Below are 19165 nucleotides of genomic sequence, written 5' to 3' on the forward strand. Positions count from 1 at the left end.
CTACTAAAGGAGGCACTTCTGATGGGTCAGATCTCAAACTGTAACCCATCACCAGAATATTCTGAAGGAGGAGGGAAGAAGCCTTCAGCCCCCTGTGAACAAGGAGAAAGTGACTCTCTACCTTATGCTCCTTTAGCCCCCATTGTAACTACAGTCACCAGGTATGATGGACAAGAGCCCCCAGTGATTAAACATGAGAGCAAAGCCTTAACCCCAACAGATAAGAGCCGTGGGCAAGCAGATGGGCCCATGTAATAAAGACACTGTTCTAAATTGGCTAGCTAAAATATCCATCACTCCTAATTTAACCCAGGAAGATATGGTATCCCTGCTAAGGGAATGCATGCCCATTGATGATTTTAGCTTGTTGCCATATCATGCTATTACTGATGTACAAGATAATCCAGCTAATTTGTATTTGTCTGTGTTAAAAGTGTATTATCCTTATGAGAATGTTATTGGTAAAGCATTTTCCAAAAGACAGGCCCCGGATGAATGGCCTGAAAGGTATTTCTTAAGAAAGAAATTATTGTATTGGTTATCTGGTTTAGGAAACAACCTAGATGGTGTGATAAACTATGATACGCCTGAACTACGGGATATGTATATTCAGGGCCTAGCGTCTTCCCAAAGATGAGGCAGGATTAGCTCTGCTTACACATGGAGAAACTGAGACAAAGGTGAAGTGACTTGCCTAGATTTGGAAGAGAACTCAGGAGTCGTGGCTCCTTGTCCCCGCTGCTCTGTCCCACTAGATCAAGAGCTGGGAATAGAACCCAGGAGTCCTGAATTTCCCCCCTGGCATTCAGCACTGCTCACCACAGCTGAGAAATGGCTACTGCCTTCCCTGACGCTGCCGTGCTCCCCGTGGAGCCCCCTGCATCACGCCAGGTTCTTCTCCTTGGTATCTCCACAAGGCTGGCAGGGTCCTTCCCGTGGCAAACAAGCTCTTGGCAGACACATCATAATGTGAACCCGGGAGGCATCTACCATTTGGCCATGTCTTTCTGCCCAGAGCAGTTTACCCCGCTGAGTGTCTTGTGCTGGTTGCAGGCCTTAGCCTGTAGGGGGCGCTTTGAGATCAGAAACTCGCAAATGGGGAAATCTGCTGGATCCTCAGTGTTGGCACAGTGGAACTTTCACCCCCTGATCACCCATAGAGCGATGCCCAGGGATCTGATCTCCCAGCATGTGTGTGCTCCTGCCATCGGCTGCTCTCACCGAGAGATTCCCCGGGGAGGCGGGCATTTCCTCTTGCAAGTTAATTATTAAATGTGCCTGGGACAGGGCCGGCGCCTCCCTTACATATTTTGATTTTAAAAAGACACCTGTCCAAGGTTCTAGGCCGTACTACGCCATCAACACTACAGCTTCAAACCCGGCAGCGTTACATGATCGGTCCAGCCGGAACTGAGCCCGGCAGCTGCCGCCTGGGGCTCCCTATTGCCCTTTCATCTAGGAAGCAAACCCTCAGCCCTCTTCCTGCTGGGGTTGCCACTGGTCCAGGTTTCCTCCTTTTTTGAAGTAGCTGTCCTGGGAAATCGGTCCAGTATGCAGGGCCAGCTGGCCAGTTTTATGGGCTCAGGGTCATACCGGATGTCCCATTTCTTGTACCTCGGAGGTGGCCACCCCACTCCTCAGACCCTCTCATCTGGGGGGGGGGGGGGATCTCTCACTTTCCCAGATGTTCACTGGGGCGGGGGTGGGGAGCACGTTCCACAGTCTTGGAGACATAGAAGAGAACTCCCTGCCAGCCATCCCATTCCTGATAGTTTGGGTACACTACTGCCAGCAGCTGGGGCAGTATGGAGTGGGGGAGCACTGCACAGGAAGGCTGGTTCCAGGCCATGGAGGGCTTTATAGGCCATAAGCAACACTGTAAACATCAGCTGGAGATCTTAGGAGCTTAGATGCTGGGGCAGAACTGGCACGAAGTAACTCTAATTTTGAGGCTCATCTGAGCCTTTTGTTAAGGATTGAGAAGGATGTGTCGGGCCCCGCGGGTCATAAAGCCGGCCCTGTGTGCGCGTCGCTGGACTTCTGGGAGCACCTCCCCTGGCTCTTAGAGCTGCAGTAAACTGAGCCACCGCATGGATTTTCCCAGTGACTTGTGGGAGAGCTCATCCGTCCTCTCTGGCCACCTAGAGGGGAGAGGGAAATCATGGGAAGCCGTTGGAGGACTAGTGGCACTCGAGGGAGGTTGGCCTGTGTCTACCCTACAGAGCAGTTGTTTTAGCAGCTGATGAGTTGGGCTAACTCACTCTGTAGCCCATAGCGTCTCTCGGGCCAGCTGACTTGTGGGTGGATTGGAGGCTACTCGAGTTACAGGCTGCACCTGAGTTAACCGTGCAGTGAAGACCAGCCCTGAGCATGTATCTAAGCTCTCCCCATCTTGGAGCAGTTGCTTTCAGCTAGGCAAACTGGACCATATTGGGCATAGATCAAAAATGTTTGCATTGAGCAACAGAGCAAGGGCAGTGGGTGCTTGTCTCCTCCCCTTTGGCTGCCTGAGGGTGTGACTGAGCTGGGAGTCGCTCTGCCTGGGGTGGCAATTGGACAATCTGCCCCCTGGGTGTGGTGCGGGATTAGTATGTAAACAGCTACCCACCCTACTCTGGCTCTGCTGGGATGTATCAGGGTCCGTGTGAGCCTTGAGGCGGTTGCTGGCATTGGGCAAACTGAGCCACCAGGGCCTCTGACCTCTCGGGACATGCCTGAGTGAGTCCCAGGAGGGATCAAACCGGCGACCCCTCCCCTTTGCCTGCACTGCACCTTCCCCCTGCACCCTCTTGCTTCCATGGTGTGAGCTGCTGACCTGGGTCCCCTGTAGCAGCTCCAGTGTAACAGGGGATGGGAGGGAGTGGGCCTAGGAATTTAGGACAGGAAGTGAAGATGAAGGAATCCCAGTTGAATTGTGGTGGGTATTTCAGGGAGGCAGAATGGAATCACGCCAGGGTTCAACTCTGACTCTTGAGTGATGAGGAATGGTGGAGGAGATCTCTGGAGAGGCAGCCGGAACAGAAAATCCCCAAAAGGGTTAAGGGAAAACGGGGCTTTTGCAGACCTGAGGAGTAAAATAGGTCCGTAGCAGAGGTGCATTAAGGCTCGTTGATGGATCGGGAGATAAAATTAATGATCGTAAAATGACTAAGAGCTGCTGAGCTAATTTTTCTTTAATGCTGTGGAAGAAGAAATGAGGGGATACAAATGTATGGACAATAAGGAAGTGCGTTAGATTTCTGTCTAAGGTCCTTATCTGGCTCCGGTTATTATAGTATCCGAGAGCCTCACAACTGCTAATATATTTATCCTCCAACTCTCCTGGTGAGGCAAGGAAGTGCTATCATCCCCTTCTGTAGCACAGGAAAATTGAGGCACAGACTAAGTGACTTGCTCAAGGTTAGTCTGGGGCAGAGCAGGGAATTAAGCCAGGATCTCCCAAGTCCCAGGCTAGTGCTCTAACCATTGCACCAGCCTCCCTCTATGATGCAAAATATCTGGTTAAATAAAACATGAGGGGTAGGTGGATTCTAGCGAGAGAAATCGGCCGGCTTGGGTGAAACGCTCGGTTCTTGGAGGGAGTTTGGTTGAAAGGCAGGGGAAGAATGCCAGCCTGGCACGGATCTTCCTGAGGCAGAGAGCAGCGATCGCCCTCTGGCAAACCCGCATCACGTGAGATTGCTGCTGCCGTCTCTCTGACAGCAATGGCCCGTCCATCGGTAGGACAAACACAAACACACCATCTGGAGGGAGGGGAAAGGATTTTTTGACGCCACATGCTGCCCCTGCCCCGAACTGCAGCCCGTGAGGTATGTGTGGCTTCGAAGTGGTGACTGCTTGCCCCCTCGTATCGCTCTGATTTTCCTGTGCTTTAAACCTGTCGCCCTCCCAGCCCTGTGCAGGGGCAGATCCCCTGGCCTCGGCCCTCCAGCCCTCATGGGGTCAAGCCCTTACCCCCACCCCCCATTGGCTCCCCTGGCCTGCCCACGCCCGTCTATGGAATCCCAGAGGGCTCAGATCCTGGGTGGCCCCCACCCTGGCTGAGAGCGAGTGCCTCTCTTGCCCCCTGCAGTGCCAGGCACAGGGCCCGGGTGGATTGGCCCTGCCGAGGAGCCGTAGGCCGAGCGCAGAGGAGGCCATAGGCTGGGCCAGCAAGATGGAGGCCGGAGGTGAGCCGGGCTGGGGGCGAAGGTCCTGGCGGGATGGGGAATGGGACACATATGAGGACTCAGGGCCTTTCCCCTCCAGGGGGGGCTGGTTATTCCCCCGCCCCGGGCCCTGTTCTGCCCCATAGGATATGGGTCACTTCCCTCACTCGTACCCCGTGGGGGCAGGGCAGGGTGTGTTTTTATATGCCTGTGCTGTGCTGTGTTCTAGTGGAGAAGGCTGGTCAGAGGAGGGCACATAGCACGAGGAGCAGGAGATGGGGAAGTTCAAGATGATCCTTAGATCCTCTGCCAGGCAGTTCCACCGTCTTGGACGGGTCCCCAAAGAATTTCTGTCTCTCTCACAGACGAGCTTCACCTGGGTGGTAGAAAGTGCCATGGGACTGGAGGAGTGGGGCTGTCAGCCACAATCCCCATCCCAGAGCTTTCGGCTCTAGGGGTCCTGGGCCCAGGCCTTGAAGAGAAAGAACGAGACTCTAAGATAAGACACGCCAAAAATGGGAACAAATTATTGGTGTTGGGCCAAGTGAATTAGAGGCTGGTGGTGCAGAGAAGATTCCTCCATCGCTGTCTGGGGCTGCCCCCAGTTCATGTAATTGATTAGCAGAGACTCACAAGTCTTCCTTGACCTCCAGAAGAAGGCAGAATGGCTGATCTCCCCTCCCAAGGCATTGATCTGGTGTGGATGCTGCCAGGGAAGTACAGTGGGGGAGGGGTGTCGCAGGTCAGGGCAACTGCCCCTGTATTTGCCACTCATGGTCCAGCCAGGGAAACCACTTTAGGCTTCTGGCTCCCAGTCATCACCTCTCTTGGGCGGATACCTGTCTCTCTCCTCCCTGCCCGGAGGATTTCCAGGATGCACAGCTCCCTGCCTACACTGTGAGTTCCCCAGCAATTCAGACCCCCTCAGCCGGCCTGCTTTGCCCTCCTTCCTCAGAGGCTACAAACAGCCTAGTCTCCCACGGGTATGAGGTACCACACAGCTGTTAGCAAGCACATGGATTCTTAAGGTATAAGCATTGCACGGAAACCCTCTTAAAACCCAGCACAGAACCTACACACCTGCTAATAAGCTTTCCAGAGATCACCCCACTTCCAGCCAGGTAACTCACAGGCAGTGGGTTTCTCCTTGGGGAGCAGCTTCCAGCGGCTGAGGTTTTGCATAAACAGAGGCGTTACATTTGCCTATCCCTCCCCCTAGAAATTTCCTGGGAAATGTACTTAACTTTAAAAGGCCCAATAGTTTCAGATGGTCCCTCAAAGCCCATAACGCTTCCCTAGGTTTCCGTTGTAGACGTCACATACAGTCCCACAATAATACATAACCGCCTGCCGTTGTAATGCAATGAACTCCTAAGCTACTGAAACTTAGTTCTGTAAGGTATGGCCAGGATAGTGCAAGAAATCGTCTTATCTGTCCTGTGTCCATGCAAGGATCCCCCTCCCTCCCACCCACCCACCCGGGGCTGGACTTGATGGCAGGAGACAGTGGCTGGTGAGCCAAGCCTGTTTCTATAAATAATCCGGAGAGAGTAGGAGACAAAGTGAAAGTCGGTCAGACAGACTGAGCCGCGTCTCCTGCGTGCAGCTGGGGGAAGCAGATGTGAATTCAGCTCCCCTCTGTGGGGCTCCACGGGTGATGGGGTGTGGGGACGAGAGGGTAAAGGGGGTATGGTGTTGTACTTAAAGTACTGCACAGGATCTTTTCAGGGGGAATAAGACAAAACGCCACATTTATTAGTAATACATGTATTCATTAACACTGTATCATATGCATATAATATATTACACTTACACTCACTCACACACACACACACTCCGTCTTGTTGTTACCAATTAGTTGCTCCCCTTAACTTCACTGGCCAGGTGAGTTAGATGGGGGAGGGGGTGGAGCCGGGCTTCTGCCGATCCGGATCGATGCTCCCATGTTGACAAGACGAGACCCGGGGTCCTCTGCAAGACACCTCACTTTTATAGCAGCTTTTCTCTTATGCAAATCTATACCAGATTCAAACTCTGTGTCTGTGTCCATTGGTCCTTTGTGCTGCTTTCTTTTGAGTGTTGTCCCAATGCTGCAAAGAAGGTGTTTCCAAAAGAAGGTGCTTGCTTCTAACCCCCGAGGCCGTCGGTATGTCTGCTTGTCTTTAATGAGCCCACTTGACACGTTTTATTGTCCTTGGGTCTGGCTCCCAGCCCCTCTCCAACAGTTGAGGCTGTCTGGAGGTGCTGCCTTCCATGCCTTGCTCATCCACACCTCATTCATTCAACAGGGCAATTGATTAAGAGTGGGTGGGGAGAGAGCTCTTGTTCTACTGCTAGCAAAAAGAATTTTTTCTTCTATCTTATTCTATCCTGAGGGGCTATAATATTATACCAAGGGCAATGCAAAGTTTCTAAATGAGGTTTTGATACAAAGTCCCATGAAAACAGAGGTCACACATGGGTAGACCCACCACAAGGTTATATGAAGAGGCACAATGTAAAGTCATATGAAAATTATCAGAGATTGATCTACAGTGGGCAGGGGTAGTTAGCCAGCAAATAGCTGAACCCTAGAACCCTTTCAGGGCTGCCCAGCCCCATCCTATGGAATCAGGGAAATCACCATAATCTTGGTCTCCTTCCCTCCAGCAAGTGAATCAGTCACGTCTGTAGCATGTTGTCCGGCTTCGCTGGTGCATTTCAGGCCCTCGCCTGGCCTATTTCTCAGCCCTTTCTTTAAGGCAGGGACCGGACGGGAGCACCATGGTGCCGGGGTTTCCACAGAAGTGTTGCTATTTAGTGGGGGGCTGGGAGCTAGGGCCCTGGGGTTCTCTCCCCAGCTCTGGGACGGGAGTGGGTTGTAGTGGCGAGAGTGGGGCGGCAGGGAGTTGACTCCTGGGTTGTGCATCCGTGACCCCAAGAATCGCAGCACCCAGATCTGGATTTAGGCTTTTAGCTTGTCCCCTCCCTGGCGTCTGAGCACCAGTGATCCCTGGGGGAGGACATTAACTTTATACACCTCCGGTGTGGGGGAGACTTGCCTGTGATGGTGGGGGCCAGGGTGAGTTCTGGATTCAAAGCCACTCCCTGCTGCTGCTCTGTGCTTGGCCTCCCTGCTGCAGCCATTCAAATCCCGTGGGCATCTCTTGCACTATTAAGAGCTGCGGGACTTGTCCCTGTTACGAGCAGCAGGAGGCAGCAAAGATACAAGGGGCAAATATCCCTCCAGATGCTGCAGATTGCGCCAATCCCCATCCCCCCTCCCGTGGTTCTGGGATCTGGCAGCAAGGACAGGGAGCCCGGCTGGCGAAGGAAGGATCACCTGGTTGGATGCCAGAGAGCCGGGCACTTGCTGTTCCCTGGGTGATGCTGTGGAGGCTGCGGCTGGTCGTTTTAACACCTTTGTGGGCAAAGCCCAACTGGGGTTTGCGACTTTCATGGCTGCTTTCTGCAGCTGTGTGTGTGTGTGTTTGGAGTACCCCCTTGTGGGCTGTTGGTGTCATTGGTGCATGCTGCCTGCATGGTTGAGAGAAGGCTACACCTCTGCCCTTTGAGCCAAGGGGGAATCTCCTCCCCCTTCACCCCTTTTGCTGGCCGTAGTAGTAGATCCCGTATCCTCCCATTAGGGCAAGATGATCCACTCTTCTTAACGTCATTTGACAGGAGGGTTGTATGAGTGTCTCCTTGTGGGGTGCAGGTTGTGTGTTGCGGGGCATGGAACAGGCACCCCCTACTGCCATGTTCAGCGGGGGCGGGAGGATGGAGGCACAAGTGCGCCCTTTTGGTAGGCACTGGGAGCTGCATTAGCCCTCCCTGACTGGGCTGTTCAGTGTGTCCAGGGGCAGACCTGGGGGTGGGGGTGTTGCAGGAGCGCCGCTGTGTGCACCTCTCTCTAGCCAATCCCCAGCTGAGCCGCCCTTTGTGGCCAATGAGGCACCGCCATCCCGCAGATACACTCAAAATCCCCACCCCCTTTTGTGACTGCATGCCTCTTCGCTGAGCAGGGGGGTGGAGGGGCTGAAAGGGGAGCTCTGTCCACCAGGCTGGGTGCCCCACCCCTCCTGACTCCTCACGCTGCTCCCTTTCTGTTTCCCTTACAGGGAAGGAGTTCCTAGCCAAAGCCAAAGAAGACTTCCTCAAGAAATGGGAGAATCCCTCCCAGGTACTGAATCCCCAAGCCAGATCACCCCTCACCCCCTCAATCAAGGCCTCTGCAACCCGAGGCTGATTACTCTGCAATCACCCCCGGACCTCTTTCCCCATCACTGAGCCACCTTGCCACACTGCCTCCGCTGAGGGTCTGGGGTTATTTTTGCTCCTGGGGGGCGGGACTCAGTGCTCTTCTTCCCCCCCGCCCCAATCCCCAATCTGCCCTCTGGTAACTAGAGGGCCAGGAATAATGGAGGTTCAACTCCTATCTGCTGGGGGAGGGGAACACTAACCATGTGGGTCTCCTCCTGATCCAGCCTGTCTCTGCCTCCCCCATTCTCCTCCCAAGGCTCCAGCGTGGTCGTCCAGCGTAGCACCAGATTGGCTGCCAGGGGGGTTGTGCTAACAGGGACCCTGTTCAAAGGGCCTCCATTTGCTGTCTCTCCCCACTGGAAATCCCGCTGGGGGTGGTTCTGGATAATTCCTGAGGGAGAGCTGCTGGTCCCTCTGCAGCACTGTCACTTTGCTAGTCCTCCCGCACACCCTGTGTCATTAATGCTATGGCACAGATGGGGAAACAGGCCCAGAGGGGAAAGGGACTTGGTCAAGCGTATAGGAAGTTGGTGGCAGAACTAGGAAGCAATCTTTTGACTCCTAGTCTCCTGCCGTCAAACCACTACACTTCACTCCCTCTCCTCACAGACCGAGGGCTAGAACCCAGGACTCCTGACTCCCAGCCCCTCCCCTGCCTCTAAGCCACCTACCCCCACTGAATGGAGCTGGGCGGGTCGCCTGTCGAACTAGATTTTGGTTCTGCCCAAGGAGCAGGGATTCCCTTGTCTGTGTCTCATTCAAAATGTAGCGGTTACCTTTGTCGCCCTCTGGTGGTGAAATGTGACATCTACTTCTTCATATCAATTATCAGGGGGTAGCCATGTTAGTCTGTATCCACAAAACCAACAAGGAGTCCGGTGGCACCTTAAAGAGTAACAGATTTATTTGGGCATAAGCTTTCGTGGATAAAAAAACCTCACTTCTTCAGATGCATGGAGTGAAAGTTACAGATGCAGGCATTATATAATGACACATGAAGAGAAGGGAGTACCTCACAAGTGGAGAACCAGTGTTGACAGGGCCAATTCTTCATATCAATGTTCTCAAGAACAACCCCGGTGCGGTGCTAGTGTAACCCTTCTGCCCATCTAAGTTGGCAGCAACAAGGGCCGGGTTCTGTATCTAGGGGTTCCGCTTCAATAACGCAATGCAAAACCAGCTCGACCCCCACCCAGTGACCTGGGACAATCACATACCACCCCCTGGGTGCCTCTAAGAGGCAATACTTCCCCTCTCGCAAGCACGGAGTCTGAGTGTAACAGAAAATGTTTAATAACATGAGGTAAACAACATCAGCATTAAATTGGAAAAACACCACAAACAGGATTCATAACACAACCCATGAGCAAAAAAAAACCACCCCAGCAAGTTGGGCTGTGTCCTTTCCCTTGGGTTCTTGAAACCAGCAACCCAAGGATCACCAAAGTCCCAAAAGTCCAACAACCCCCCAAAGTCAGTGGAGCCCCAGAGTTCGGGGGGGGGGGGAAGCACACAGGGCGTTAAGGGGCACCTTACGTGATCCGAGGCCGACAGGGTTCCGCCGCAGCCTTCACCACGAGCCGCTCCACTCCACCAGCTGTCCCGTGAGCTGCTCCTGCCGTCCCACGAACTGCTCCGGCAGCTGCTCCACTCTGCTCACCGACCTGTGAGCTGCTCAGCTCTGCTCCACTTCAGCCGTCCCTTGGGCCACTCCCACAAGGCTCCACTCTGCTAGCTGCTCCTCCAGCCACTCCACCCCGCTCTACTCCACTCACCGACCTGTGAGTCGCTCAGCTCTACTCCAACCGTCCCACAAGGCTCCACTCTGCTGGCTGCTCCGCTAGCCGCTTAGCATTATAGCTTCAGGCTCCCCCACTACTTAACACAGCCTCAGTGATCTCAGCTCTTTTGTGATTTCAGCTCTTAGCAATTTCAGCTCATAGTAGGGGAGCGCCAGTGCTAGTGCACCATTGGCCCAAAGTGAACTCAGTTCAGCAGCCTGTAACTAGATTCCTAATGGAATCAAAGTTAGCTCTGATATTCAAGAGTAGAGAGAAGAGGTAGTGCAATTGGTGTTTCAACACCTCAGAGAGGGCCCATACCATCAGGCACAAATACCTATCCCCATCCTCTCTACAGTCACTGGGTTTTGTAACCCATGCCCCTTGTCAAGCAAGTGCTATTTAGCTAATGGTGAAGGACTCACTCAGTCCTTCTGTCATACAACAGGTTCACTGCCCTTGATTCACAGAATCAGGGTAACAAAACTTTATTCTTCTGCCCCAATAACAGAGAAAACTGGGGATCCCACACCAGCCAAAGTAACCACTTTGAGTTGCTGTTGTTTCATGCCAGGCGAGTGGGTGTGCCTATGCAAACAAGATCAGCCCCTGGAGTTCTTTTCCACACTTGCCATAATTCACCACCAGATGTCAGGGTAGAGCTCATCCTGACTCTGCTTACACTAGGAAGTGCTGTGCTGCAGGCAGTGGGGGGCTTTGACCCCCTCATGGTCAAGACTCCAGTCTTGCAATGCAAATCCCACTGTCCCGGGCAGGTTCCTTCCTGATGCCCGCAGGACCAGTCTGGCGCCCCATCAGGTTTGTTTTCCCCCTTCCAGAACACGGCCAGTTTGGATCAGTTTGATCGAATCAAGACCCTGGGCACAGGCTCATTTGGGAGGGTGATGCTGGTGAAACACAAAGAGACTGGGAATCACTATGCCATGAAGATCCTGGATAAACAGAAGGTGAGACGCCGGGGGCTGCCGCGGAGATCTGGCCTGGGACCGTGGAATCCCCAGTGCGGGGGAGGGATTTGGAATTGAACCCTGCGTGGGGATGCAGGAGAGGGGAGTGCATGGGAGGCGCAGGGGGTGCTGCGCCAACGGAGGAAGATCTGATGTTGCTATTTCCTTTTCTCTCCCAGGTAGTGAAGCTCAAACAAATTGAGCATACCCTCAATGAAAAACGGATACTCCAGGCCATCAACTTTCCATTACTCGTCAAACTGGAGTATTCTTTCAAAGTAGGTGTCCTTGGCTTGCCAGCCCGGCCCTGGTCTGTATCTCCCCCCCGACTCCCACAATCCCCTAGATTCGTTTCCTATTTAAAACCAAAACTGTGCTGAAGGGGTGGAAGGGCACAGTCTGCGTCTCTTGTATCTTGAGAACAAACGTTCCTGGTGTGACGTCTGGGATCAGGTTTGGAGCTAAGAAAAATCAGTTTGGATCATTTCCCTTTTTCAGTCTTTTCTGCTCTGCTTTTGACTCCAGGTTTTGAACAGTGATACTCCCCCCAGTCAGTTTTGCTTTGGTTCCTAGTCAGTTTCAGTTTCCAGCTCCCCTGTGCTGCCCTAGGCATGAGGTCTGGCTTGCGGGGGAGTCTCAGAGGAAGTCCTAACTTCATGCACATTTGGCTTTGTAGAGACTTTGGAACCATCTCGTGGGATCGTTTCCTCCTGATGGGAGTTTCTATGAAAGCTAAAATTCAGGCCACAGCGTTGGGGCTTGGACCCTCTTCTCTAAACCTGGATTTTGAGGCCTGTGAGCTACACCCTGTGTGTAGGGGGAGAGCAAAGATAGTTGTGCCTTTGAGCTCCACAGCCCCCCCTGTGGCCGGCCTGATTAAAGAGGGGCTGGCTCTGAAGGGAGACCTGTCTCCTGTCTGTCAGCCTGAGGTTAATGGGTTGTAGCGACGAAGAGTCATCAGCTCAGAGGAGGCTGCAGGATAAATCACAGCCCCTGCGGGAGCCTGGAGGCTAGGGTGATGGGCGTGTTAGCAGCAGGCAGTGCTGGCAGAGTCACCCCTGCTCCATGCTGGCTGCCTGGGGCTGGGCTGCGTAGCTCTCGGGTGACACAGTAGCAGTGGGGCCAGCGGCTTCTGCTACACAGGCTGTCTCGCTGAGCCAATCGATTCTCCTACGACAGCATAAAATAAATCCCTCGCAGCTGAATCCGCAGGTGTAAATGTGGGAGAACTTTGTTGAAATCAATGTGACTGCTCTGGATTTACCGCACTGAGCTAGGAATCTGGCTGGTATGTGCTGACTGGGCCCCATCAAGGTACCACTAGGGTGTTGGGGCCTGTTTAGTTGGTAGAGGGTCAGGAAGGCCCATGTCACACAGACCAGAACTGCCTGAGCAGGGAGACCAAGGATGGGCTGAACTGCCAAGGCTGAGCTCCCTTCGTCCCCTTAGAGACAGCAGGGTTCAGGCTTCGTTCCCCTTACGCGCTAGGGCACCCACCTTTACCCTGCTCCTGGGGCTCAAGGCGTAACCCTCTTATTTAGGCACCTAGCCTCACCCTTCTGTGGGCTCAGGGCGTCACCTCACACTCTGCGGGTTTGCAGGGTCTTTTCCCAGTGAAAGAGCCTCATACAGAAATATCCTTAACCTCTGTTTATTAACAGTTACTGTCACAGACTCACAGGTCGTGCCCACTCTTGGTCCCGTGCAGTCCGTGGGGGGAACCTCCTTCAGTGTGACAGCCCTTCTCAGGGGTCCACTTTGTCTCGGGGGTTAAGCCCCTCCACCTCCTGGAACTGCACCTCTCTGAGCCTTAGCACACCTGTCTCTCGCCATGGGCCCCCTCAGGGAGTCCACTCGCTCTGGACCCCCAGGACCTCCACTCCCAGAGGGAATAATGCAACCTTGTTCTCTAGACCGGAGCCACTCTCAGCCAGCGTAAAACAGGAGGCTTTATTGAGCATCTGATCACAGCACAGGAAACTCTCAGGGCCCTCGGGCCTGCCCTCCCTCAGCACAGCACATCCAAGTCTCGCCTGCATCCAGGTGGGCTCTGCTTGCTCTCCCTCTCCAGCCCAGAGCCCCCTGCTTCCCATCTGGGCATCCCAAGTTCCATCCCCGATCCTCTGTAACAACAAACTCCCTCTCCCATCACCTTGTTAAACCAGTAACACCCAGGGAAACTGTGTCCCACCCCCTCTGCATGCAAACCATTGAAAAAATTAAGAAAACCCCCCACTTCGTCACAGTTACCAGAACAGAATACACACGCTACTCATACAATGCCCATCACTCCCAGTAAGCAGATGAACTTTCCCTGCTGGCCAGTCAGGATCAGCTCATCCTGGGACTCCAGGTTCTGCATGGTGTCATTGGCAGGGTGTTGAGGTCTGGCAGCGCTGATGCTGGGCTGTGTCCTGGAGTTGGTTCCCCAGAACTTCCTTTTGGACCCCAGTTTATATAGTGAAACTTGAGTCCTGGTTAGCTCTACCTTAACCAATCATTTTACTGAAGTGTTACAAAATAATTCTCTGAGCAATCCTATCGTAGTGTGAAACAATTCTTTACCCAGTCATACACCACCACCTTCGCTGATGTACACCTGGCAAAATTAGTTATGTACCAGAAACAATCAAAGAAGCCGACAGATAAACAATAGAGAAGTGGGGACCAGCAAGGGAAAACAATCAAGATGTAGAGATTTCACAGCCACACTGCTGCTAAGTGATTCCTTTGAGCATCCTAAGATCTGTTTCTTTGCCTGGTAATGCTGGGCACTGTGAGGACAGGAGCCTTCTTACCAGCCCGGTATTCCATTGTTCTGATATAATTTAGATGGAATGTGAGGATGTGACTTTCTGCTTCTTGGCTCCTGTCTCCTAATCTGGCTGCAGAAAAAGGCCTCTGACCGTACAGCATGGGGCGCTCAGCCCATGTCCCGCCTGGACCCTCTCTCCAGGGCTAGCTGGAAATTCACCCTGGGCTCGAGGGCAGGGGCAGTGGTCTCCGCTGGCGCGTGCGCGGGTGCTTCGTGCTCATGTTCTCATCACCGAGCCGGGTAGGGTCTGACTAGCGGAATGGCTTTGTTGGGCTCAGCGGAGTTACTTCGGAGGCTGCTCTTTGACTTTGCAGGCGCGGGGGAGGATGAAGCCAGCCTGGTCAATTTCACACTCTGCTTTTGAGAAGTTTCACTTCCTGCTTCTGGTCCTTTGTGGTGTCCGACCTGGTGGCAGGTTGGGTTTCCCCTTTGATCGTAGGCTGGGAAATCCCTCTTGGGCCTGTCCATCCCTGCCCCTAGAGCAGATGTGTGGGGAGTGGTTGAATTTTCTAGGGCTCTAGCACTAAATACTCCAAGCAAATAAAGCTCGCGCCCTCTCATTAGTGAGTCTATTCCCCAGCCGTGTCTGTGCAGCAACTCCCACTGCAGGTGTGTGCCTGGGATCAGACAGCGGGTGCACTGCATTGTGTGCTATGTGGAAGCCTGGCCAGTGCATCAGGTTCCTTGGGGACGTGTGGGTTAGCGCCCTGAAAGGGATGGGGCTAATAAAGGAGCAGGGGTGTGGGGAACAGATTCATCCTGGTGTCGCAGGCGCTGCTGGGTGGCCCTCTTGCACTCTGTTGCTGCTGCATTTCCTTCTAGGATAACTCCAATTTGTATATGGTGATGGAATACATCCCGGGCGGGGAGATGTTCTCCCACCTACGGCGGATCGGGAGGTTCAGGTGAGCGTTGCCATGGGAGCCGATGTTGTGGACAGTGTCTCTACTGGTTAGAGCTGGGTGGCGGTTAGACTCCTGGGTTGTATCCCTGGCTCAGGGAGGACAGTGGAATCTACCACTTAGAGCAGAGGGACTGGGAGTCCGGACTCCTGGGTCCTATTCCTGCCTCTGCCATTCACTCCTTGTGGGAAGGGGGGAGAATCACTCTGTGCCTCAGTTTCCACATCTGTGAATTTGGGATTTAGTTCAGTAGAGAACTAGACCTTTTATCCACTAGCAACGTCTGCAGCGATGCTGGCTTTGATCCTCATCCTGGAGGGTGTGACCTTATCCCCAGCTGGGCTGGTCAGGAAGGGATTCCCCATGGGGAGGGCTGCTGAGGTCTTCTGCCAGCACTAGCCACAGTCAGTGGCCAGGGATGCCAGGGCTAGATGGTGCCAGGCTGGATGGAGCTGGGGGTCCATGTGTGTGTGTGTTGGGGCTAGGGGGGAGATGCTGGTCTGGGAGGGGCTTGCCCTGGGTTGCCAGGCTGGATGGAGTCAGGGATCTAGCAATGATGGGTGGGATGTGTGTGCTAGTGGTCTGGCTAGGGCAGATGGGACCAATAGCGTAGCTAGGGGTGGAGCGGGGGCAGCGGCTGCTCCCGCACTGAGCACAAGTGGCACCTTGTCAATTTCCTGGCGCCTTTGTACTCACCCGGGGGAGCGATAAAAAAAAAAGGCGCCACCCGCTGTGGCGCTTTTATTTTACTCACTTGGCGAAACTCCGGGTCTTCGGCAGTGGGACCATCAGTGCCGCCGAAACCAGCCAGGGTGAGTGAAGGGCCTGCCGCCAAAGACCTGGAGCACCGCTGGGTGAGTAAAAGCACCGCAGACTTTTTTTTTTTATTGCTCCCCCATTCCCTCCACCTGTCTACGCCACCGGATGGGGCCACGAGGCCTAGAAGAGATGGAGCATCTTGCCTGGGGTTGCCAGGGTAGATGGAGTCAGGGATCTATAAGGAAGGTGAAGGTGGGGGCAGCAGGGGGCTGAGGGTACTGGGCTGGCTGAGAGGGGGCGGATCTGGCCCGGGATGCCCACGTTCTCCTCCCACCTCATTGCAGTGAATCTCACACCCGGTTCTACGCTGCTCAGATTGTCCTGACCTTTGAGTATCTGCACTCGCTGGATCTCATCTACCGAGACCTGAAGCCAGAGAATCTCCTGATAGACCAGCAGGGCTACGTCGAGGTGAGGCTGCCCCCTCCTGCCCCCAATTCCCTTCCCCATCCCAACGCTGGCTCCTAGCTCCTGCAGTGATCTCCTCCCTGCCCAAGTCTCTCTCTGCTGCCATCCCCTTCCCAAAGCCAAGACACCCCCAGAAATATAACACGGCGAGAATACATCAATCATCTGCTCCCTCCCCTTCCCCTCCTGCTGTCACAGCCTCCAGGCTGATCCAGCTTCTCCCCTCTGTGTGTTTTGGCTCCAGGTGACGGATTTTGGTTTTGCCAAGCGGGTGAAAGGCCGAACCTGGACTCTGTGTGGGACCCCGGAATACCTGGCCCCCGAGATCATCCTCAGCACGGTGAGCTGGGGAGGGCCTGTCTGCTTCCTAATCTCTAGCTGATCCCTGGCCACCATTTGGTTCCCCCACACGCAAATGTTCGGTGCGTGACCTTGGCCTGCTTTCCCTGGGCAGGGTTATAACAAGTCTGTGGACTGGTGGGCCCTGGGCGTCCTCATCTACGAGATGGCAGCTGGTTACCCCCCATTCTTCGCGGACCAGCCCATTCAGATCTATGAGAAGATCGTCTCTGGCAAGGTATTTGGGCTGGGGGAGGGGACACTTGTGTGATTTTTTTTGGGGGGGGTGGGTTTCGCCAGCTAAAGTGAGGCGCCAAGTCTCCGCGACTAATCAGAGTGATGCTCACAGGCTGCGCCCCCGACATGCTCATGCCCTCCCATGCTCCCCCAATCCCCAACACGTGGGCATCCTCCCTGTTATGAACCCCATTCCCCCTGAACCCCAACAGATAGACCCTCCCTTGCCATGTACCCCTGTTCTCCAACACATAGACATCCTCCGCATTGTGTCCCCCACACATGGACCCTCCCTCGGCACGTACCCCTATTTCCCCAACACATGGACTCCATCCCCCACCCCACCATCATTGTGCCCCCTGTAACTCTCATGGGGACTCCTGGAACAGGTGTCTTTGGTTTTCTTATACACTGTTGTGAGTTGCAAAACCCTCCACAACCCTGCTACGTTCATAGGATCATAGAATATCAGGGTTGGAAGGGACTTCAGGAGGTCATCTAGTCCAACTCCCTGCTCAAAGCAGGACCAATTCCCAACTAAATCATCCCGGCCAGGGCTTTGTCAAGCCTCACCTTAAAAACCTCTAAGGATGGAGATTCCACCACCTCCCTGGGTAACCGTTCCAGTGCTTCACCACCCTCCTAGTGAAAAAGTTTTTCCTAATATCCAACCTAAACCTCCCCCACTGCAACTTGATACCATTACTCCTTGATCTGTCATCAGGTATCACGGAGAACAGTCTAGATCCCTCCTCTTTGAAACCCCCCTTCAGGTAGTTGAAAGCAGCTATCAAATCCCCCCTCACTCTTCTCTTCTGCAGACTAAACAATCCCAGTTCCCTCAGCCTCTCCTCATAAGTGATGTGCTCCAGCCCCCTAATCATTTTTGTTGCCCTCTTTTGTTGCAAGCCTAAACATTCCTTAAACACATCAGTCATCTCCAGACACTGGTAGAGCACTCATCGCCATAGTAACCAAGAGCCCATAATATTCAACTGCCCACTCCAGCGCCTTCTCGTCAAATATCTTGAAAAACTCATGTTGGACACGGTCAGCTTTAAAGCTAGTGGGGAACTCAACAGGCCTGGGTTCTGTTCCCGGTTCTCCTACCAGCCTGCTGATTGACCGTGGACAAGTCACGTCCCCCTGTGCCTCAGTTTCCCCTTATGTAAAATGAGGATAGTGATGCGGCAGCCCTGCTTTGAGATCTATGGAGGAAAAATGCTCAATGAAAGCTGGGGGGCGGCTGCTAATTAACCATTTCAGCTCCTGTGTCAGTCCTCAGTAGCGCCCCCACTTCTTGTCCACTCTTTGTCCTGGAGTGGTTTTAAAGGGCTTGTTATTTATTATTAGGTGTTTTACGATAGTGCCTACAAGCCCCAGTCATGGGTCAGGACCCCATTGTGCTAGGTGATGTACATATTAGGTGTATTATGGTAGTACCTTCAGCGCCCAGGCATAGCCCAGGACCCCTCTGTGCTAGGGGCTGTACATTATTAGGTGTATCTATGACTCTAGCCACGAGGGCAGGGCAGGTAAAAGCCAGACCTCTGTCTCTCCTCCCCCCGCAGGTCCGGTTCCCATCTCACTTCAGCTCAGACCTGAAGGACCTGCTCCGGAACCTGCTGCAGGTGGACCTCACCAAACGCTTTGGCAACCTCAAGAACGGGGTCAATGACATCAAAAACCACAAATGGTTTGCTACCACCGACTGGATCGCCATCTACCAGAGGAAGGTAGGAGGGCGAGGGCGAGGGCGGCAGGCAAAGGAGAGCCTGGATAACTTCCACATGCATGCAGCCTCCATCAGCAGGAATTGAACCTGGGATCATCAGGTTTCTGGCTGGATCGTGAGGGGGGCAGAGCTGATCCTTGCCTGCCTTGTTACAAAGTTGGGGCCTGATCGTGCGCCCCTAGCAGACCCAGAAGTCGGGGTGGGTATACAAATGTTGATCCCTCACCTCGTCCCCAACCTCCCCCTCCCCTTCCTTTGCAGGTGGAAGCTCCCTTTATACCAAAGTGCGAAGGCCCCAGTGACACAAGTAACTACGACGACTACGAGGAAGAGGAGATCCAGGTCTCGGTCACTGAGAAGTGTGCCAAGGAGTTTGCTGAGTTCTAGGGCCAGCGCCCCCTGGGAGGGGGCGCGCGGCACAGGTGGGGGCGGGGTTGGATTTTGGTTTAATAGATAAATTATATATTTTATAAATACATGAGCGCTGTCAGGAGCGGAGGGGGAGAGCCCTGTGCCTAGCCCTCCCCCCAAAATCCCCCTTTCCCACAAAGACGCTTGAGAGTCCCATCTAGAGGGTGAGGATATCATCCGCCCCCTCCTCCTCCCGGGAAAGATGTCTGTGTCCTCCGATAAAACTTGTTTCACTGGAAAAAACAAAACAACCCCCTCCAGCCCCCACTTCCTCTTTATCGGTGTACTTTCTTGTAAACATATTTGAAATAATTACCAATAAAGTTTTGTTTAAAAAAAAAATCAGACTGGCGTGTGGGA

General features: G+C 53.7%; 1 protein-coding gene across 1 annotated transcript; it reads left to right on the forward strand.

Moving 5' to 3' along the window:
* The first annotated feature begins 11006 nt into the window (after window positions 1-11006).
* LOC128828395 (cAMP-dependent protein kinase catalytic subunit alpha-like) lies at window positions 11007-18781 on the forward strand. Its single transcript, XM_054013059.1, has 8 exons — window positions 11007-11139; window positions 11319-11417; window positions 14777-14859; window positions 15960-16086; window positions 16328-16423; window positions 16538-16660; window positions 18231-18395; window positions 18656-18781. The coding sequence occupies exons 1-8, from the start codon at window positions 11077-11079 to the stop codon at window positions 18779-18781; spliced, it is 882 nt and encodes a 293-aa protein (XP_053869034.1). The 5' UTR covers window positions 11007-11076.
* The last annotated feature ends 384 nt before the right edge of the window (window positions 18782-19165 follow it).

This window comes from Malaclemys terrapin, chromosome 23, assembly GCF_027887155.1.
Source record: "Malaclemys terrapin pileata isolate rMalTer1 chromosome 23, rMalTer1.hap1, whole genome shotgun sequence".
Classification (NCBI taxonomy): domain Eukaryota; kingdom Metazoa; phylum Chordata; order Testudines; family Emydidae; genus Malaclemys; species Malaclemys terrapin.